Raw genomic sequence first — 19,815 nt, forward strand, 5'->3', positions numbered from 1 at the left:
CATTTTAATGCTCATCTATTACTTAATAACTTTATTTCAGCATGAAGCTATTGATTTTAAGAATCACAGAGAAAACACCCATTGCTTTAGTGAAAAGTATATAGTTGCAAATCCTCCACAACACATTTCCTCTTTAGGTCTGCGTGTAGGTGAAGACTGACAGGACAAAAAAAGCGAGAACCTGCCTGTGCGTCAAGGCTCGCAAAGCAAGCGCTCGGTGACGTGCTCAGTGCTCCAGCCAAGACAGCGCGTCACTTAAGCTGGAACAGAAACAGCTGCGTGGTCCCATTCATTTCTACATTAATGAACATGCGCATATTGTTAAAAACACACGCAAGTGCTTTGCAAGACAAAGGTCTTATACCTTTAGATGTCCTTGGCTTTTTATTTAGATTGCATAAACAGACTTAATCATTTACATGTCCACTAAAGTAACTTTCCCTGCTAGGATTGTATCATTTAGGGTAAAATTCTGCCTTTCTGTAGTATTTTTAGGGCGTTCCCATCTGAATAGTAGCTGTACGCTTGAACTGCGTCAAGAGAAACAGACATTTATTTTGGAAAAATGTACGCTTTACTGCTACCTAATAGATATGCACATACAACATACAGCGGCCCGAGCCAATGGCAAAACTGCAACTCCTAGCTACAAAGGAAAAATCACTTGAAAAAACCACGGATTTCCTAATGAATTCAAGACAAAACAAATAGATAAAACCAGATTTTGTGTATATTAGCAAAGCGTGTTGTACAGCAGGAAAGCTGCCAGAATGGCTATGAACATGTCAAAATACTTAGACTAGTATATAATTATAGTGTACTCACTGGCACAGCTTGGGCTACTACTTCGGTCTAGACCAGCTATCGGTATCGTCGGTGCCCTCAGGTGGCAAAGCTGGCGAGCTGGTTTCCAACTGCTCTGGGACTTGCCCCACACAAGTCCATCACCTTCCCACACCGAAGCCAGCCTGCGCACTGCAGCCTCTCCTACTCTTCAAAATAATGTCCGTAACTGCATCTAAAATGAACCAGCTACTGAAACGAGCTGCTACTCTACTGTACACGGCAAGCCAAATAATCGTAACTTACACTTGTGCGATGAAAGCCATCCTTCCTCTCACAGGTTGGCTGTGAGTTGATACAGGAACAGAGACGCTGCTGTGCGCAAGCAGACTAACAGGCCATCGGTGTATACTGCCCACAGCAGCATTTTTAAATGGGGGACGTATTAGTAGGATGCTTTTGAACAACCAAAAATCCACATTTCCTCCTGATATACTGGCCCGCCGACAACCGGCAGCTGGTTTATCCTGCATGGAGATGATTTACATTCCTCCCCAAATCTGCTTGCTCCCTCACCCCAGGCCCCCGGTACCTGCTTTTACAAATGCATGTGGGTACCACAGAAAACACACAGGTAACGTTGCCTGCCAAGATTAAATACGTCATGTTCAAAGACAGGTGCGGTGTTTGGCAAAGGCCACCATCTGTCAACTCAGACACATCACTTACTAAAACATGTCCCATATTTAATCAAATACAATGCATAATCCAGCATCCAGAGTAGACGTAAACCTATAGCATGTCAGCAACTGGAGAGTAAGCTGGGTGAATGGTGCTGTATTTCCACAGGATACACACGTACGGTAGAATCTGGGCACAAACTCTGTTCAACAACAGGCAAAGCAGTTCTGTAAAATGGGAGAAAAGTCATGGCCTCAGGTCACCCGTTCCCCAGCTTTGCTGACCAGATGCAACGAGATCCAACCACAGCAGGGATTTCAAGCAGCGCTGCTCCCCTGCTCAGTCTCGGCTTTAAGCTGTATCTGTCTGACAAGCAAGAGCCTACCCCCAAGCCGCCAGCCAGGCACCACGCCTGAGACAGGCTGAAGTCAAACCTCCTTTGCACTCCAGTGCAAACACAGATACATCACAATACACCATCGGCCCAATTCTGCTACAACCAGATTTTGACTTTCGCAAATATTTAACTTTACACACTGCAAACTGGCCCACGGACATAGCAGGGTAATTTAGAAATGCATGAGCCTTTGCAAAATTGGTGCTAATTTCCCTGTAAAATACTTGTGGTTGTGTTTAAGTAATTTCTCCAGCACTAGGTCCTAAAGCTTTTTTATTTTTATTTACTATTTTATTGAGCAAAAGGAATTTTTATGATTTTGACATCATGCATACATGTAAAGGCTTGTAAGACAGTGTCTCGATGCAAGACTTGCCTGGTTTTGATGCTGATTTTAACTTCTTGCTGCTGTGAGATCAGGATAAAATAATACTCTATAAACACAGTTCCGGGGTACCAAAACCCAAGTGTACTATAGTGAATATACAAAGTAACGATCAGGTGTTGACTCAAGGATTTAATATCGATACGTACCAGGACAAGACAGAAGTTCTACATCAAATGCCTTCAGAAAGACATCAGAACTTTCTGGCAGTGGTATATCGGCTCTTGTTATGTAACTGGTGCTTATTACAGCTAAGGAAAAATGCCATACACTTACCACATGCTGCTTTTTCTACTGGAAATTCCATTCACGCGTACAAAAGCAGGATTTGGTCCTAAAAACACTGTTTCAAAGAATGTGTCCTGGCCTTGGACACTTATGAAGCGGGAGGTGATCATGCTAATCTGAGGACGGGCACTGCACTTTCAGTGCAATTAACTAACATTAAGCAACGTTTTCCAGTAAGATTAGTACAATGTTCAGAAGAGGCATGCTTTCTACTGCATAGCAAGCTGTCAAAAGTCATGTCAAACTTCAATTTCTTTCATACTTGCATGCATCATTTCTTTCCCATTAATTATGGAACAAGGAATATGAATATGGAGCAGTGCCACCAGGGTGTCAGCTTTACCCTCCTTCCCTAATTAAAACTTCATCACCTTTCATACACTTATTTCAGCTCTGCCAGTCGGTGAGGAGAATCATTTCCAACATGCTAAATCCAACGTACAAACTTCATGCACCTCCGCAATCGGGGACAGTGAGGATTGTCACGAGTGCCCTTTTGCTATAGATGAAAAGACGAAATACAGGGGCCTCGGTGCCACTTACACCCCTGCAATTATCAGCTGCTGCAAGAGCCCAGCCCTGGCCATGGAAGCAGCTATGTCAGACCACTCAGGGGTTTAGTGACCCCCCGCAGTAAAACACGCTTCGCTTTCCAGACCAAGGCAGGGGCACAGGCTCAGCTAACACCAGCCAGTGTGACTGCTACCGCCAGCTGGGAGGACAGCCACTCTTCCCTCCGTCCAACCACAACGGCATCTTCCCCAAAGGAAGGGCTTCCAGGAGCTTCATTTAACATTAAAAAATAGAGCATGGTTCATCAAAGAAGTAAAAAAAGAAAAAAAAAAAAGCCACAGAAAATTGTAAGTAAAAAAAATGAGCAGAAACTGCCCAACCACCACAGAGATCAGATTTTCCTGAAGGATTTCTGGCTTGTTTTTTCAAATACAGATCTAACGTTGGAGATTATTCAAGGCATCTGCACTGATGTGGCTGCATGTTTACATAGTAACAAACAAAGAAGCCACATAACACACACATCAGTATTTTCAGGAAAAAGCAAGCAAGCAAACAGGAAGGCACAACACACACCCAATTTCTGCATTCTCTGAGTTGCTGCAGCACCCAAATGCCTGTAAAAAGTTCAAAAGACTGTAAGGGGACAAACAAGTACTTGTGCAAGTAAGAGATGTGATCGCTTTGATGTGCCTGAAGTCAGTGGAAACTCCCAAGCCAGCTCTCAATTGGAACAAATACTCGACTGGAATTTAAAAAAAACAACCACTTTCAAGTGAGGTCAATAACTGGGCAGATTTGGCACTCAAGCTGGATAAATCCCAAACCAGTCTGATATCTCTGCTTCCACGGCTGTGTCCTGAGAAGGGCTGGGCTCTTTCAACTCCTTTTGAAAGCCAGGGCTTGAAAGTATTCAGCCCTTTGCCAGCCACAGCCTCAGCAGGGCAGTAAACAAGAGTTACAAACGCCAAATCAAAAGTGCTTCTGCCTGTGCAAGTGACAAACTGCACTGTTTCAGTCTGTAATACGGCACTTGCTCCTCATTTTTGTGAGGGCATTTTAGATTTATGACAGAGCTACTTCAGGATTCGTTATATTTAAACAACTCAGCATTGTATTGTATCTGTGCTTCCTGTCTTCTGAATATAAATAGAAAAATCTTCTAACAATTCTGTATAGGAAGCCTGGGAGCTGGCCCAATGGTTCAGCAGGCAGTGACCATGATTAGACTTCAAAGAATGTCCATTCTCTGTTTAAATGAAATGAAATAAAATAAAAGATGAGAAAAGAAACCTTCACTGGGAACGCAAATTAAATACCTGAAAAATCTTCTGCCTTTAGATGCTCTTTCTTTTAGAAATAACAGCCTTGAATTCAGATTATTTTCTCTATGGTTTCACCCTGACGGACTCCGGGACCATGAGAAACTGCCTGCTGGCGCAGAGAGGGTAAGTCCGTGTAAAGCCTCTTGTCACAGCTCATCACACCACAGCTCCCGAGCCACACGCCAAACGGAGAGGCAGCTTACCCCAGCAAAGCACATGCCCTTCGATACACACGTGGTGCTCACCGAGGTGCATAAGCATGACACATATGGGATTCTGCAACTGATTTACTAACTACCCTGCAATTTAAACATTCACAGCAGGTGTTTGGTCTCTGGTCCTGACCCACTTCCAGAGGCTGGCTTCAAGGGGCATGCTGTGCTGCCCGTCCCAGGGGCTCCCAGCTGCTTCCTTCAGTAATTCAGGCAGGGTCTAGCCTAACCAGTGGGGAGAGGTCAGTACTGAGCACACAGCAGTCAGAGCTGGGGACTGGGGAAATACACACCTTCTGGAAATTAACTCCTTGCGCCCAGGAGCAATTCTTGGGGTTTGGAACATCCTCCCAAAACAGCTTCTTCATTCTGAAATATTAGAGAAATTTGGGAGTTGGTACTGTCCTCGTACACTCATGCTACCATCACTCACCTTTGCTATGTCAGAAAAGGAATCTGCGCCAATTTATCCAGATCACTACAATAATGAAACAATCATTTTAGACATTCTAGATGGCCAAAATTTAAGAGGAAAAATAAAGACATAAAGAAGTGACGTACCAGGGGGCAGTGCTGCAAAATATAAAAGGTACAGGTGGTCTTGTCTGAGAGACCCCAACCCACCTCCCACAAAATCCAGAGGGATTTTTACTTCAGACCTTTGTGATGATAATTAAATACAAACCCCAAGGGCTTTACAAATTCAAAGCACGTGACACTCATTAACTTGCCCACAAATCCTTCTGTAGAAGTAAGGAGCACGTGGTATGGGCTGAAGTGATGCTTCCAGTGAAAATGAACAGCCCTGATGGTCCCATTGCTGCAGGGGCCCAAAAGGGCGTGATTTTCACAAGGTAACAAGCCTGCACGCTCAAGACACTTTAATCCTTGGTGCTGTATTCCACAGAGTCCATTGCCTTTCACTACACTGTATCAAATCTATGATAAAACATAATTCCTAGCTTTCCTTGGAAGGACCCTGCCCAGCCATCTGGCAGACAGGCATCATCTAAGCTGCACCGCCTTCCTCTGAAGGCCTCCTGGGACTCGGACATGACAACGAACACCTTACCTTTGGTGTGAAACCAGCAACGCTCCAAGCAACAACACTGAGGTTGAAATAACTATTGGCAGAACCACATAGAGGCTGGCGTTATTCTCATTTTCATATCCACCTAGAAATCAAAGGAATTCAGATAATAACGCAGTAAAATAATTCATCTGTGAACAAATACTTTGCAATAGGGAAATCATAAACAGTAGAAACCACAGTGTAAGTGCAAAAAAAACTTGATAAAAGAGTTTTATTGCACATCAACAAACCTTTACCTTGAGAACAAACAAAGGAAGGAATTATTTCAAATACTGAGGTGACTCCTCCATCCCTGTGGAAGGTGCCCACTGCTCTCTTGCTATTAAGAAATTAAATCAGAGCATATGAAATAAGAGCACAGTCCACAATTGGAGAACGAAGAATCACAGAGCCCTAGGATCTCAGCTGTTAAATCTGATGCACAGGAACTCAGATCCCTTGTTTAACTAATCCCACAAAGAGCTTTCAAATGAAAGCAACTGAAGTCCTAGATCACTCTTTATAGTAATATCAAAATGACTTCAATACTGACATTTCTTTCTGGTAAGATACAGACTTCTCCTGCATTTAAGGTTACTTTTACAAGCTCCTATTTCATAAACAACACTGAGAAAGATCCCGTAAGTCACCTTTGGTAAATTGATCTGTTGCTCTGGATTTGCCAACTCCTCCAGCAAACACAGGGTACAGGCTGAACTGGTACTTCTCAATCAGAATAAAGTGATCTGGAGAGAGGAAATGAGCCTTCTCAATCAAAACTGTTACCCTATTTTTTAAACAATTACCTCCACAGAGGCTCCAAGTCACATATCAGAGTTCAGATCAGCCCAGAGAAGGGAATAACAAAAGTCATCTTTTACAGACACATGCTTCAATATCAGAAGATTAAAACTATTAATCTATACTGGATAACCTAGTCTTTTTCTTTCACGGAATTAACACCTTTATGGGACTATTGTAAAAATTTCTATGAGTAAAGCCAAAATGCAAATGAAATGCACGCATTAACTTGGGTAATTAGCTGGCATACTCAATATTCCAGAACTAATTTTATTGTATTGCCAAAAAATGAACAGACTCCTGAGCTTCATTCTTTATTAACTTGATTGTTATTGCAACAGTCAATCCTTTACAGTCAGTCCTCTAACGATAATCCAGAATTGCTCTACTGGTCCTTACCATAAAAGCCATCAGAGAGGAAGAAGAAAGAATCAGAGAGCTCAGTAATGCTACATTTTTCAGTTCCATGAAAATATAATGCATTATGTTAATTGTTAAGTGCACACTCACCATAAATATAATATTTGCTAATATTTGGAGGAACTCGCACCCATTTCATCTCCTCTTCTTTGTTAAGGTTCTTCCATTCAATAATAAAAGATGTTATCACATAGATCTGAGGTGAAAGCGTCCAAATCAAAATCACACAGGTGCTGTTCACTGGGTAAGCGCTAAGCGACTGCACAGCACTCACTGGCAGAACAAGGAGAAAATGGCCGTGAATTACATGAGCTCGGAGGTGAGATGACAGCTGGGTTAGCAGGAGAGGTGTATACTATCAACTACACACACGGATGACTGCTACAGAGTCAGCATTTTATCATTTACATAATAAAGCCTGACCTTTAGTCCACAAGTTATTTCTCTTTAAGCCAGCAAAGCTTGGTTTACTCCAACTAGTCCCAAACACCAACTAGATAAAAGTTTCTTACCACATCAAACAAACACCCTTACTCTCACATGCACCTCCCTAATTATCACTCCTTCACTGTAAGATTAGCAACAACTACTGAACTGTCAACATCTAGCTAGCAAAGCACACACTGAGAGCCTTGAAAGCTAAACCCTACTGAATCTCTCCAAGTAAAATACCAAGACAGCAATGCAGTCGGACAAACACTTCCCATGACATGTACTACTGACCTCAGGGTTTCCAGGATATGCTTGCACACAGTATCAGAAAGAATTTTATCCATAAAAATGCTTTTGAAATTGCATGACAGCCATAAAGTTCTACAAACAGACTGCAGTAATGTTTCCCACAGCATATAAATGCATATGAATGCTACACAATTGAAGTATTTGAAAGCCATAGCCTTTATTTTATTCATAAAGCAGAGCACAGCCGAATCAATGAAGAGGCTGCCTAGGAAGTAAAGCCAAACCTCTGAAAACTATGTACTCTGGCAGCCCATCAGGTGAGCTGCCGGAGAAACAAGACCACATTTCATTTTGGAAACAACAATACATTCCCTAGCAGGAATGTTGGGTGTTCCCAAGGCAAAGTAAATGAAAAATCAGTTCTACAGCAAGACTTTATTTTTCTTTGATTAATCGTATTCTGTCAGGGGATGAAAGACAGCCCAGTGAAAGACAACTCTTTTCCCAACCCAAAGATCATTAAGATTTTCATGGAAATTTCATTTTTCAAATAGCTCTGCTGGTGAGATGCAGGATCTGTTTCCTATATACAGCTGAACGTAGCATCATAAAACATTTTTTTATTCTGACAAATACAAAGAAAGCTTTGTCCAAAAGCATTGCAAGGATTCCTAGCATTTTCCACATCTCAAAACTATTACCAACCAGTGTTCTTACCTGTGCTCATCTGCTGAGACAGAGTTAAATTAAAATTAATTGAAGAAACTCCAATTGAATTCATGGCTAAAATTGTAACGGTATGTGTGCGCTCAATCCACGGAAATGAGCAGGTAGTGCCATTATCAACATATTCTGACCACGTGGTGTTTCCTGAGGTCTGATGCTTTATAACGTATCGACTCACACTGCACAATGAGTGATTCTTCATCAGTGGCTGCAGCAAACATTGGCATTAATTAACTTCCCAGTCTTTGATTTCAAAAGCAAATGTTACTTGTGCAGAAGGTACTGTTCCAATTTTAAGAAAACATGACCCAATAAAGACATTCTATAGACCAGCTACTCTCCTTTTAGCAAAGGTGCCATAGTCCATTTAAAGACTTCATTTCTCCTGCCGCTCTCTCTGAGGGCTGACACACTGACTTGCTGCCTTTCCAGTGAAGGGGGGGCAGGGGGGACACAAGGAAACACAAACTTTCAGGCTCCCACTGTCACTCACTGTTTTATGTCAGTATTTTTCAGGACTGAAAAACCAGAACAGATGACTGTTTGCATATCAAACACTGGCAAACAGGAGCAGGCAGGGACTGATGTCCTTTTTTTTTCCTCTGTCCTGCATTAACCTTTTAACATAGCTTTGCCCAGTTTACGCGCAGTTGCGGCGGTGTTTATACAGGCAGCTGTCTAGCAGTCAGTGGCACATTCTGCTCAGAGATCCTGGTCAGCAGAACTTGGCAGCTGAAGGCTGCATCTCATTACAAATTACAGTCTTCGATTCTATGTTATTCTTTTTTCTGAGTATTAGAGCAAATTGCAGAGCAAGTCTCTGTTTCATAGCATTTGTGTAATTCACACTGAAAGCAGAGGCTGACACGAACACCTAGTACGGCACTGACACTTCAGCTGCATTATTAGTACAGTGCGGACAGCAGGTCAGGTCTCTGCACAAAGGCCAGAAGCTTGTAGCCTGCTCAGAGATCTGAGGGCTCTCCTAAAGCAGTGAGGACTGTAAGACTTCAGGAATTATGGGACGCTCCACGTGGCTGCGATGCAGCCGCCCATGCAAATCCATGGCTGTGGTGCATGCAGCTGGACCCCAGATGTGTCCACCCTACAAAACTCAGCTCAGTGGCCAAGTCTGGAAACATGCCTGCTGCCAGCGTTCATCTGTGCTGAGCCTCACCTGCCTCCCACCCACCCACAGCAACCACACAGCACCAGGGGAGTTTCTGTCCTACTACATTACTATAAACTTTGTTACGATGAGGGTACAAAATCAGCCCAACGTGTGCCAGCTAGCTGCAAGAAAGGCTGGAGAATAAAAACAGACAAGGCAGGGAGGAAGTGATAGCAACAGGAGGGAGTAAATCCAAAGTGGACCAACTGAGCTAAGGCGGTGAAACCACCTCCCATTGTACCACAGTACTACAATCAATACTCACTTGCCTCCAGTATTAGCCAAGAGGCAGGAACCCAAGAGAAGTCATACCCCAAGTGCCTTGCACACCAAGCCCCACACCCAGCAAGTGCCCAAGTTCACCTCCCAGGGAAACACGTGTCTATCATACTCCCTCTCTGGCCATCCCACCAATGGTTTCTGAGTCAAAGTGAAAGATCAAAACATAATTGTTCTCACCTTCCACAGCAGCGTAACATTCTTCTGCCTCCTTGCTGGATCTTCAGTAATAAGTCTCCAAAATTCAGGGCCTTGTAAGGGGGCTGCAAGATTACACGGTTTTGGAAGAAGTGTCACACTTCTGTCTGCAACCACACAGACCACCACCGTGCACTCGCAAAAAACACATACCTTTGATATCTTTTACAAGCGTATAGGCTGATCTGCTCCAGTTGCTCCAGTAACCTGACCCATCCAGTTCTCTGCACCGGACCTGAACAACATACTCAACACAAAGTTTCTGAACTTTTATTAGAGCTGACCTTGGCACATTTGAAACTTCATAAAGCTGCAACAGAAGTAAAAAATATCTAGAGTAAGAACAAAAGGCTGTTTAGGCATCAGTTAAGAGTCAAAATTCCTGAAAATGAATCCAATGAAAAAGTGGCTTAATCAGTAACACTCCATCGCTAGATAATGCAAATGCTCATAACCATGATTCACTGCATGCCGCAAATTCCACAAAAGCCAGCTAACGCACTAAGTGACAACACCACAAGTCATGCTTCAATCTGGATTACAAAAAGACAGTACCTCCCATGTAATTTCTTCCCTGTTCACAGCATACCGAATCTGAAATTGAAGGTCATTGTTTGTAAATGCTGGGTTTGTCCAGCTCACATTCAGCAGCCCAACATGCCGGGTGATTTCTGCTTTAACATTGGAGGGAGGAAGCGGCTTTACTAGAAAATTGAAAGAAAAAAAGAAAAGAAAAAAAAAAAAGACTATAATGTCTGCAGAGACATTTCTCATTAAATCAAGTCATCATGGTTTACTTTCTCCTGTCCTGAGGGTGGCAGCTAACACATTGTGGCCTCTGTTATTCCAAGTAAGGCTGGACTATCGCGCAAACACAACAATTCGCCCACCCAGGCGGGCTGGCCCTTCACTGCAGACAAAAGCACTGCTGACTGAGAAAAGCAATGTATGCCTAACTGGAAACTCATTCCAATTCTGACCCAAACTAAAATCACCAAAGAAAATCTTAAGCTGAAATATCAAAATCAGGGTTTCTCACAGAATAGACATTTAATTTAAGAAATAAATTTTAAAAAATAAAATTTAAAAAAAAATCCATGAGCAAGTTTCAGTACGTTTCATCTTAATTTAAACCACAACAGCTTCTTATTGGTGCTAGCAGCTGGTACCTCCCCTGGTACAAACAACAGAAAATACAGCCTGGCACTAAGGGGGGGCACCACGGTGGGAAGCAGCAGCACACAGGGCCCAGAAAGGCAGCTCCTATAAATGCTCACGACAGACATTGTGTGATGATTAATGGAAATATTATGTTAAGGTTTGATTTCACTAATAGGAAATTCCACCAAAACTGAGCTTCTCCAGCAGACTGAATAGGACTGTCACAAAGCCCTAGTTTGTTAACAAAGAAAAGTTAGAATAAACTTGTTTTGACTAACGAGATGGTGAGCACAGAGAAAACAACCAAAAAAATGAAACAAGCTTTAAATTTTGGGTAATAGAATGAGTACACCTTGTTTTACCATGATACAGAGCACCTTTCATCCAGCATAGGTCAATTCTGTTCATCACTTTTTAGTTAACATGATGACTTGAATCAACCAGACTAGTAAAGTTCTGCTAGAATTCCTCGCTGAGCAGCATCACATAAAGCCATCATCTTTCCCAAGAGCACAGGCGTGCCCGACAGACCAACACCACGGCTGCCACACTGACGAGGTGCCAGGCTCCCTGGCAAATGGCCGAAGCAGCAGAAGTGCAGGATCTGCGCCCACCAGCCCTCACAGCACCCTCCTTTCTGGTGCCCAAGGCTCCCACTGGTTCTCTGATAATCAATGAATGTGCTTGTCAAAAAGGCACAAGCAGCCCTCTCTGAACTAGACAGGAGCAATCTTGAAAATTGCAAGGCCACCGCAATAAGAATAATAATAGTTATAATTCTCATACCCCACTTAGCTATGATGCACTAAACTCTGCCTTTCCTTCCTGTGACATTCGTTTTTGCTTATTCTGTTTAAACTTTGAAATGCAAAGGACAGTTTGTTTTAAGCTATGTTCTCTGTATGCATGCTTCCCCATAGGCATTATAGATGTATTTTATTATTCTGCTTTATTTCATGTAGCACTTCTGTGGTCTAGCTGCCATGTTTTCTCTCTACATATGTTCACACTCGTGTCCAAAAAATACACAGTCCAACAAATGCTCTGAGTTATAGACCAGATAATAAGACTTGCTTTGCACATTTTGCAGTGTTTGAAACACCCACTGTTCCTGCCTCTTGCTTTTACACAAATCTAAGATCTCTGTGCCACAAAACGAACTCTTGAAAAGCACGCAAAAGTAGGATTTTAACGATTTTAAATGAATATAACTGTGTAACTAATACATCTAGTGCTACACTGTATTAACGTATAAACTTAACTAATTGAAGACTTCAGAAAAATTAGATAACTAAGAACCTTCAAAATGAGACTGCCTTTTTAAACATGATACTTGCATTTTCAGTAGATGTCTTTGCAAAACACCTGAGAGGATAAAAATGCAAAACTGGACATTTTATCAGTATTAGGTGCAGTTACAATCTGCTGCTGTGCCAAGAAAAATGTATGAAAACAACATTTAATGCAATGTCTTTTAGAAGACAGTACCAAAGCTCTTATGTTTTTATGTTCTTTCCAAAATCTAGTTTATTTAAAATGCTGTGAAGTACTTTACCTACACCATTTAAGGAATCAAATCCAATGTCACAAGTGAAGAAAGATGTGCACAAATCTTGACCTACCCACATCTGCTGGAACGACACAAGTTGGTGAAGATTCAAGAGTTCCTAGTAAGTGCTTAAACTCTATCCACATGGTATATCCAGATAAAAGAAAAATAGGCTGAAATGTACACTCAAAAGAATGATTCTTCTGTAAATGGCATTCTTTCACCTCTGATTTTGGAGACGTACTTGGAAAGTCAGAACAATAAATTTTGCTCCTTAAAAGAGAAAAAAAACCCATTCAATTAATACATTGGAACTATAAGCTGCTCATGTAAAGGCATCAGTAAAACAGAACTCTGAAGGCAATTAAAACAAATGGTGTCACTGGAACCATCTGGGCTTTTTTTATTATTATTTGGACAGATCTTGAACTTGAATCTACACTGAATAGATTAAAGAGACTACAGTGTTACTCCTCAAAGCTTTGGCTCTTAGCCTAAATAAAGCAGGATATAAAGGCTCTCCCCAGTGCAAAATCTTTTGATGAGAGACTAACAACAGGAAGAAACAGGTACCAAAGCAGGCATCTCCAAATACTCATAAATCATGTTACTTCAGTGGTATGTATTAGCAATAAACAGAGCAAGGCAGATCTCCAGCCGGGAATAAGACTTTCAAAATACCAACTGGCGTCCAGGGGAAAGCTGCCACGTGGATGAAATGGGCATGTACAGTGAATTCCCCAGGAGATGGAAATCCCATAAAAGTATCAATTCTGGAGGGCACCATTAAAATCCCACATACAGTCAGTATCACATCTGGCAACAGAACAGAGGAGACCCAGACTCTGGATAAAATGGCACTGAACATCTTATCGGTGATGGAAAGTTTTCGTGTTTCTCCTCATTTCTCCTAAGCTTGTGCGCAGCTCAGACTTGTGGTGAGAGTGGCCAGATAGGGTATTAGTTACTCAACTGAACCACAAAAGTTACACTTAGCTGAATCTCTCCTGCTCCTGCCAACATAGCTAATACAGATTAAACTGGTGCCTTATGCTTTGAAGGTTTAGCTTAGCATTCACTGTTTTTACAGGATGACCATTTCTCCTCTGTTTCTGTTGGCAGCACTGACTGCAGAGGAAGACGTACTAACAACCCAAACAAAACAAAACACCAACTGTGAAGCTATCACACCACATTACTGAGGAGCGTTGGATTTCATCTGTAAAATGTAATTGCATCAGCAACTAAGAAGAATAGCTTCATGCTCCTGGAAAACACAACACGCCTGATGTTGATGCAACACATCTAACTTCCAACTTCCGCTGTGAGGACTTGCCTATGTCTAAGCAAATACTAGCAACTCCAGCATATTTATGGTGCCTCTTGCAATCAAGCTTGGGCAATTAAAAAACCTGACTATTTCATGTGGTTTCAAGCTTGTAAACATTCGAGTTCTTTTTGTATTTTTGTTCCCAATATGCAACAGAATGTTATGCAAATGATACTGGTTGGTTTTGTAACTATAAATTTTTAAATGTCTTATACTTCCACTTTTGGGTCGTCACTACATTCATGTGATCCCTCACAATTTATTTTTTTATTTCTCTTCTTTCAGATCTTACTGTTAACAAACCAAAAAAAAAAAAGAACAAAAAGAAAGATCACAAAAAATACTATCATCTGGGAAGCATTTTCAGCCTGTATTAATGTTCACCATTTGATCTAGCAGGAACACTGTAGCAAATATACAGATTATCACCTCCTATTAGAAAATAGCATTTTTAACTAAACCTGAACAGTGAAAAAGTTGGAATGAAAACGTGGCAAGAGCAGCATGTTTTTTATTTCAAGAGCCCTGCCCAGCAGTACACTCATTATATGAATATTTGTAAAGGCAGTTTAAACAAAACCTACCTTAGCAGTCAGCTAGTCACTAATCCTGCCCTAAAAGCCTCCACCTGAAATCTCGAACATTCTAGTTATTACTTTAGTCCACAAAATCCTGAGAAATGTTCACCTGCGTAATACAATAGTTCAAAACTTCAGTCCACCTCCAACAGGGAAGACAGTCCAGCTTTCCAAAGGATTAGGCCCTTGGGCTGATTTAAGCTTGTTTGCCAAAACTTCCGCATATCCAGTCCAGCACAGCAGTAAAATAAAAAATTTGTTCTCAGGAAGGGTTGTCTGTCTATCTTGTTTATTTAAAGACTAACACAGTTCTAGGAAACTCCCAAGCTCAATATATTAGTAACTCAAAGGGATTTTTTTTAGTTTCATCATAAAACAATAATCCCACCGGCAATACTTGTGCACACAAATGAAGATAAGGATGATGACACCACTGATTTAATTATCGGTTTTGTATTTTGTAAACTTTTTTTTTTTTTCCTCCGCACCACATCCCACTTCTCCTGCTCTATCCAAAAGACAGACAAAATTTAACCAACTACCTGAAAGCTAACCAGGCCAAAACACCTGACCAAAATGATGAAAACTAAGAACTTCTCTAGCCACCAAAGATGCTACCTTCATAAAACAATATGCCTACTGTGAACCAAGATTTGATTAGCTCTTTATAAGCAAGATTTTATTCATCTGGAACGAATTAAATTCCATCCCTGTGTTTTTATCTGCTGTCTGGATATAGAAAAAAAAGATACAGAATTACAGAAAAATTGAAGATTGAATGGAGACCTCGAGAGGTCTCAAGTCCTACCTCCAACTCAAAGCAGGGTTAAATTCAGAGTCAGGTGAAGGTCCTGTCCAGTCGAGATCTGAAAGTCTCCAAGGACAGAGATTCTACAGCCTCTCTGGGCCACTGCTCCAGTGCTCAGTCACTCTCACTGTGAATGGCTTTTTTTCCTTATTTCCTTACAATTTGTAGATACGAGCAACTAGAAGAATAATTTTTTTATAACTGATACAAGCAAACACATCTACTTTAAAAGAACTGGCTTCCAAACTGCATCTACAGGTTTTACAAAAGCTGAAAAAAACCTGTAAAAAGAATCAATGTTACAGACTCTGGTATCTACAGTTCCCATTCTGCACACGTGGTTAACACCCCTGGAGTTCCACTTTGGAAAAATTCCAGCTTACAGAAACTAAGCACAGCTTATAATTACATTTATTCAGAATTCTTTGATGTAGTAGTATTTCCAGAGCAATGCTTTCCCAACATACATTCCAAACAAACATTAAAAGCTATACATACCTGTAGTATCTTAACTGCAAGGAACTCCCCAGGAGCAATGTGTTTGGGTTTGCAGACCATCTGCAAGTCATTTTAGTTAAGTACCCATCCGTTTCACATGTGATAGCAATATTCACATCTAATTAAAACACATTGAAATGTTATTAATAAAGATATAATTGCTTATACAAAAACCATGCATTACAAATCATAACTGCTCAATAAAAGCTAACTGGAGTTTAAAATGGAAATATTCTGAGCCGACTATTAAAATGCACCAAAATTATAATTTAAAATCATCTGGAATCTTACCTACTACATATAATTCAGCGTATCTATGATGACATTCCCTATTTTGATGACAACAGTATAATGCGTTATAGAAGAAACTTCCTCTAGGTTTTGTTGCTTTCAAGTTGAAAAGAGTAACTTTGCTTACGCGATCATTCACAAGCGTATACTGACTTTCTGGGATTTCTTCTGCTAAATTCAGCCACCAAACAATCTTCTTGGACACTACAATCTTGGTTTTGTTTTTATAGATGCAATGAAAGGAAACATTAGAACCAACACTGGTCAATATCTTAGGAGGGAAGTACAGGACTTCAGCTACGCAGAAGTAGGGAAAAAAAAAGGAAAAAAAATCCATTGAGATTAGAATCTGAACAAAAAAAACAGAAAAGCAATGTCAATAGAAAAATATTAGCATTATTATTATCATCCAGTTCTATTTCTAAATTTCCTACTTCTTAATTACTATTAGTAACTATAGGGGAGAGGTGCAGAAACGAGCCTTTGACTGTCTCCATCTATAACTGATGTTTGTAAATTTTGATAAAAATAACCTTTAATATCCCCAGGCAAACGTGAACTAAATGAGCAGAAAAATCACTGGAGGCTACAGCAAAAGCAATACAGAGCAGCACAAGGGAAACAGGGAAATACACAGGCTCTTGTAAATTAAATCTTGGGAAAAACTAGATTGACACTGCTGCTTGTTACTCAGCCCACTTTAAGGCATCAGGTCAGCTTATTTAAATACTGCAACGAGTACTTGCAACCTAGAAAGGACTAGCTCCTGTAACTCATCTCGCAACACAGAAACCACAAATTTTAAAATTGTAACATTGTCCTCAGGGAGAAGTGAGAGAAGATCTAAGCAAAAACATGATGTTTGGGTTTGGAGGAAAAAAATACATCTAACTCTCTGAATCCTGCAGGGATGTTGAAATCATATGGTAGCTGAAGCATTACTGTAATACTGGAAGAAAGAAAACTGTAAAACTGAACACAGATTTTGAGTGAATTGCTGTGGAGGACTGGGGAAGAAGGGCCTGAAAAAAATAAATTTTTATAAAATAATAATATTCAAGCTTTCCAGTAGTTTCTACTCCTGCTCCTACTGAAGTCAGCAGGACATTAACATCTCAAAAACTTGTTTTAGATTCTCAGCGGTGCAGCTAATACCACATGGTAGCTGTGATACAGTAATTCATTCACTTAGGCATAAAGACACTAAATTTGCAAAGCATGTAGGTACACATAAGCTCAGCATCGTTAGTCGGGTACTCAAGGAAGCTACAGGTGTTATTTACCTGCTGAAAAGGAACAGTTTGCCAAAGATCAACCCAAAGCCAGCAGGAAAATTCTTTAAAGGTCCCATTTGCTTCCCATAGTTGCGGAAACATATCAGATCTTTTTTGGCTATTTGCAAAATACAGGCCTTCTCAGATAGAAGAGCAGACTTAATATTGTCATTGTCAGAGACTTTCATGTTAAATATAAATCAGAACATGAAGCTAGTCAGCTGTCCAAAAATATAACTGCCTGATTTCAGCATTTGCTCTTCCAGTGTTAATGTGCCTCCCTGGATGCAAGGCAGTGTTCCTGCTCTGCTGCTCCCAGCTGTGCTGCACACTCCGCTGTTCTTCCATTGGCTCATCCTAACTCTGGCCATTAGGAGAATAGGCCAATCTGAGCATCCTGCAGTGAAGAAATTAATTCCTCTATGCCGCCATCAGGTTTGTCACAACGGGATTATTTGACTGATAAGATGTATGTTTAATACAATTACATATCCCGTAACAGGATTAACGAAAAATCATCTTAGTGTCTACTGCACCTCTTTTTAAATCTGTATTTCTCAATGCACACAGAAACTGAGAATGTCAGTACATGTTTGTGAGAGAGAAAACATATATTTACCCCCAAAAAATTCTCAAAGCTTTATAGCTATAAATATATATACATGCACACAGACACTTTTCTTTTAAATGTATATATACATCTATATATATGTAAATCCAAAAGACTAAGGGGCAGTTAGGCCTCTAGACATATATAATCAGGCATCCTGTGTTTCATGCTCGACTGCTGTGAGGGTCTGTGTATTTTCAGCTTTCGTGGAAGAGAGCTCCTTCTGCAAAGTTTAGCTACTTCTTTGGTACTCAATTTAAGCACACATATTACACTATTTAGCATACAGTAAGCAGGTGTACATGTAAGCAACTAGGTAAGGCACTAGTATTGTCATGTAATAGTTCAGAGGATACCTGTGACAACACAGACCAAAACATTCCCAGTTAATCATAAGCAGAGCATGGAAAAATACAATGCAAAAAAAATCCTGAAATTCTCAGGCTGACCCAAACCAGCTCAATCTGCAAAGCGAATCAGCAATCCTGGTAACTCACCAAGGATTTGCCAAACAAAATTTATTTTCTTGCCTATATTCAACTCTCAATAGAGAGTGAGCCATTATGACCTATCATTTTAGCAGGAGCTATGTTGATATAAGGGACCTCATTAAATCCTGACAGCCCTTTACTCAGTCCAGGAGAGCTCTTACGGTGTGCAACATGTCAGGAACTCACCCTATTTGGGTAGTACATTTTTTACAGTATATAAGATTACACACATACACTAAAGCCACATGCATTGAAACTGACTGACTGGGGCTATCATGGAGTTTACGGATGGGGCTCACAAACCAAGATGAATTTGGTTAAATCTACAAACCCAAAACTTTGTTCTGTGCTTTTCATTTAGCTACAAAGCCTCATACTAAACTAAAAGTTAAGAGAAAGCATCGGGAGAAAAATCTTGTATTAAGTAGAGATTAAACGCTGCCCACTGTCTTTTGAAATTGAAAAACCCTTGGAAAAAGAGCTTTTTCTGGGTCTGAACAGGTGCATAGTGAGCAACAGGGCCAGACAAGGAGTAGTCACGGAGATGGCTGTGCAGTCCACATGCATTAGTCCAGAAGTCTTTTAATTCAAGTCTGTACAAAGGAAAGCGCAGAATCTCTGGCAAAGCCATACCGGATTGAGAAGCAGGAGGAGAAAGAACTTCCACAGGATTTTTCAGCCCAGCTCATGCATACTGTGCCTCCCTGGATAACACATGCTCTCAAACAGTCATTCCACAAAACAAACTAAACTGGGCAATCTGTTCTATTCCAGAAGACTTACTGCACGTAAGTGCCTGCATGTGACCTACCTCCCAAGTTGAGGTTATACGGTATGCTCCAGTCACTCCAGAACCCTGGACCCCGATGATTCCGGCACCGCACTTGAACTAAGTATGAAGAATCAAGTAGCATATTGTCTATGGCCAGTGAGGTTTCTAGAGCAACACGAACCATCTGTTGGTTTACCAGAAGCCATCATTGTTGTATAATAAACAGAAAAAAAGAAAGAGACAGAGAGAACCAAAACAAATGGTCTAGAGAGTAGGTTTTAAGTAGCAAGCTGGGTAAAAATAAAGCTTTCTTTTTAAATTTACTGTAAGTTGAATATGGTGTAATACACGTTATTATGGACTTCTAATTAACAGCTGCTTTTATTCCAGAGCCTATTGCATGATAGCAACAGAAAAAGCAACTCACTAATAAAAAGCTATAATTATTAGCATCTATTGTGGAATTCAGGGTTTGCTGAAAGGAGAAGCTTTGCCTTTAGACTTCACAGAATCTAGAATTT

The 19,815-nt window shown here is 40.7% G+C and overlaps 1 protein-coding gene across 11 annotated transcripts in view; it reads right to left on the bottom strand.

Annotated features, from left to right (window-relative positions):
• Positions 1-19,815, bottom strand: part of LEPR (leptin receptor) — a 43,738-nt gene that overhangs the window by 4,423 nt on the left and 19,500 nt on the right. For 5 of the 11 annotated variants that reach the window (XM_037403668.1, XM_037403669.1, XM_037403667.1 and 2 more), the window contains 12 exons: positions 19,334-19,478; positions 16,148-16,444; positions 15,857-15,974; positions 12,716-12,915; positions 10,488-10,636; positions 10,086-10,242; positions 9,915-9,997; positions 8,276-8,492; positions 6,968-7,150; positions 6,307-6,402; positions 5,657-5,759; positions 4,878-4,953 (listed from right to left, as the gene is read on the bottom strand). In XM_037403668.1, the coding sequence (XP_037259565.1) occupies positions 4,878-4,953; positions 5,657-5,759; positions 6,307-6,402; positions 6,968-7,150; positions 8,276-8,492; positions 9,915-9,997; positions 10,086-10,242; positions 10,488-10,636; positions 12,716-12,915; positions 15,857-15,974; positions 16,148-16,444; positions 19,334-19,478 (1,824 nt within the window). Of the gene's footprint in view, positions 1-16; positions 4,810-4,877; positions 4,954-5,656; positions 5,760-6,306; positions 6,403-6,967; positions 7,151-8,275; positions 8,493-9,914; positions 9,998-10,085; positions 10,243-10,487; positions 10,637-12,715; positions 12,916-15,856; positions 15,975-16,147; positions 16,445-19,333; positions 19,479-19,815 lie in introns of those variants that run through there. The other 6 variants (XM_037403677.1, XM_037403674.1, XM_037403676.1 and 3 more) reach the window with 6 other exon arrangements.

This window comes from Falco rusticolus, chromosome 11 (assembly GCF_015220075.1).
Source record: "Falco rusticolus isolate bFalRus1 chromosome 11, bFalRus1.pri, whole genome shotgun sequence".
Taxonomy (NCBI): Eukaryota; Metazoa; Chordata; class Aves; order Falconiformes; family Falconidae; genus Falco; species Falco rusticolus.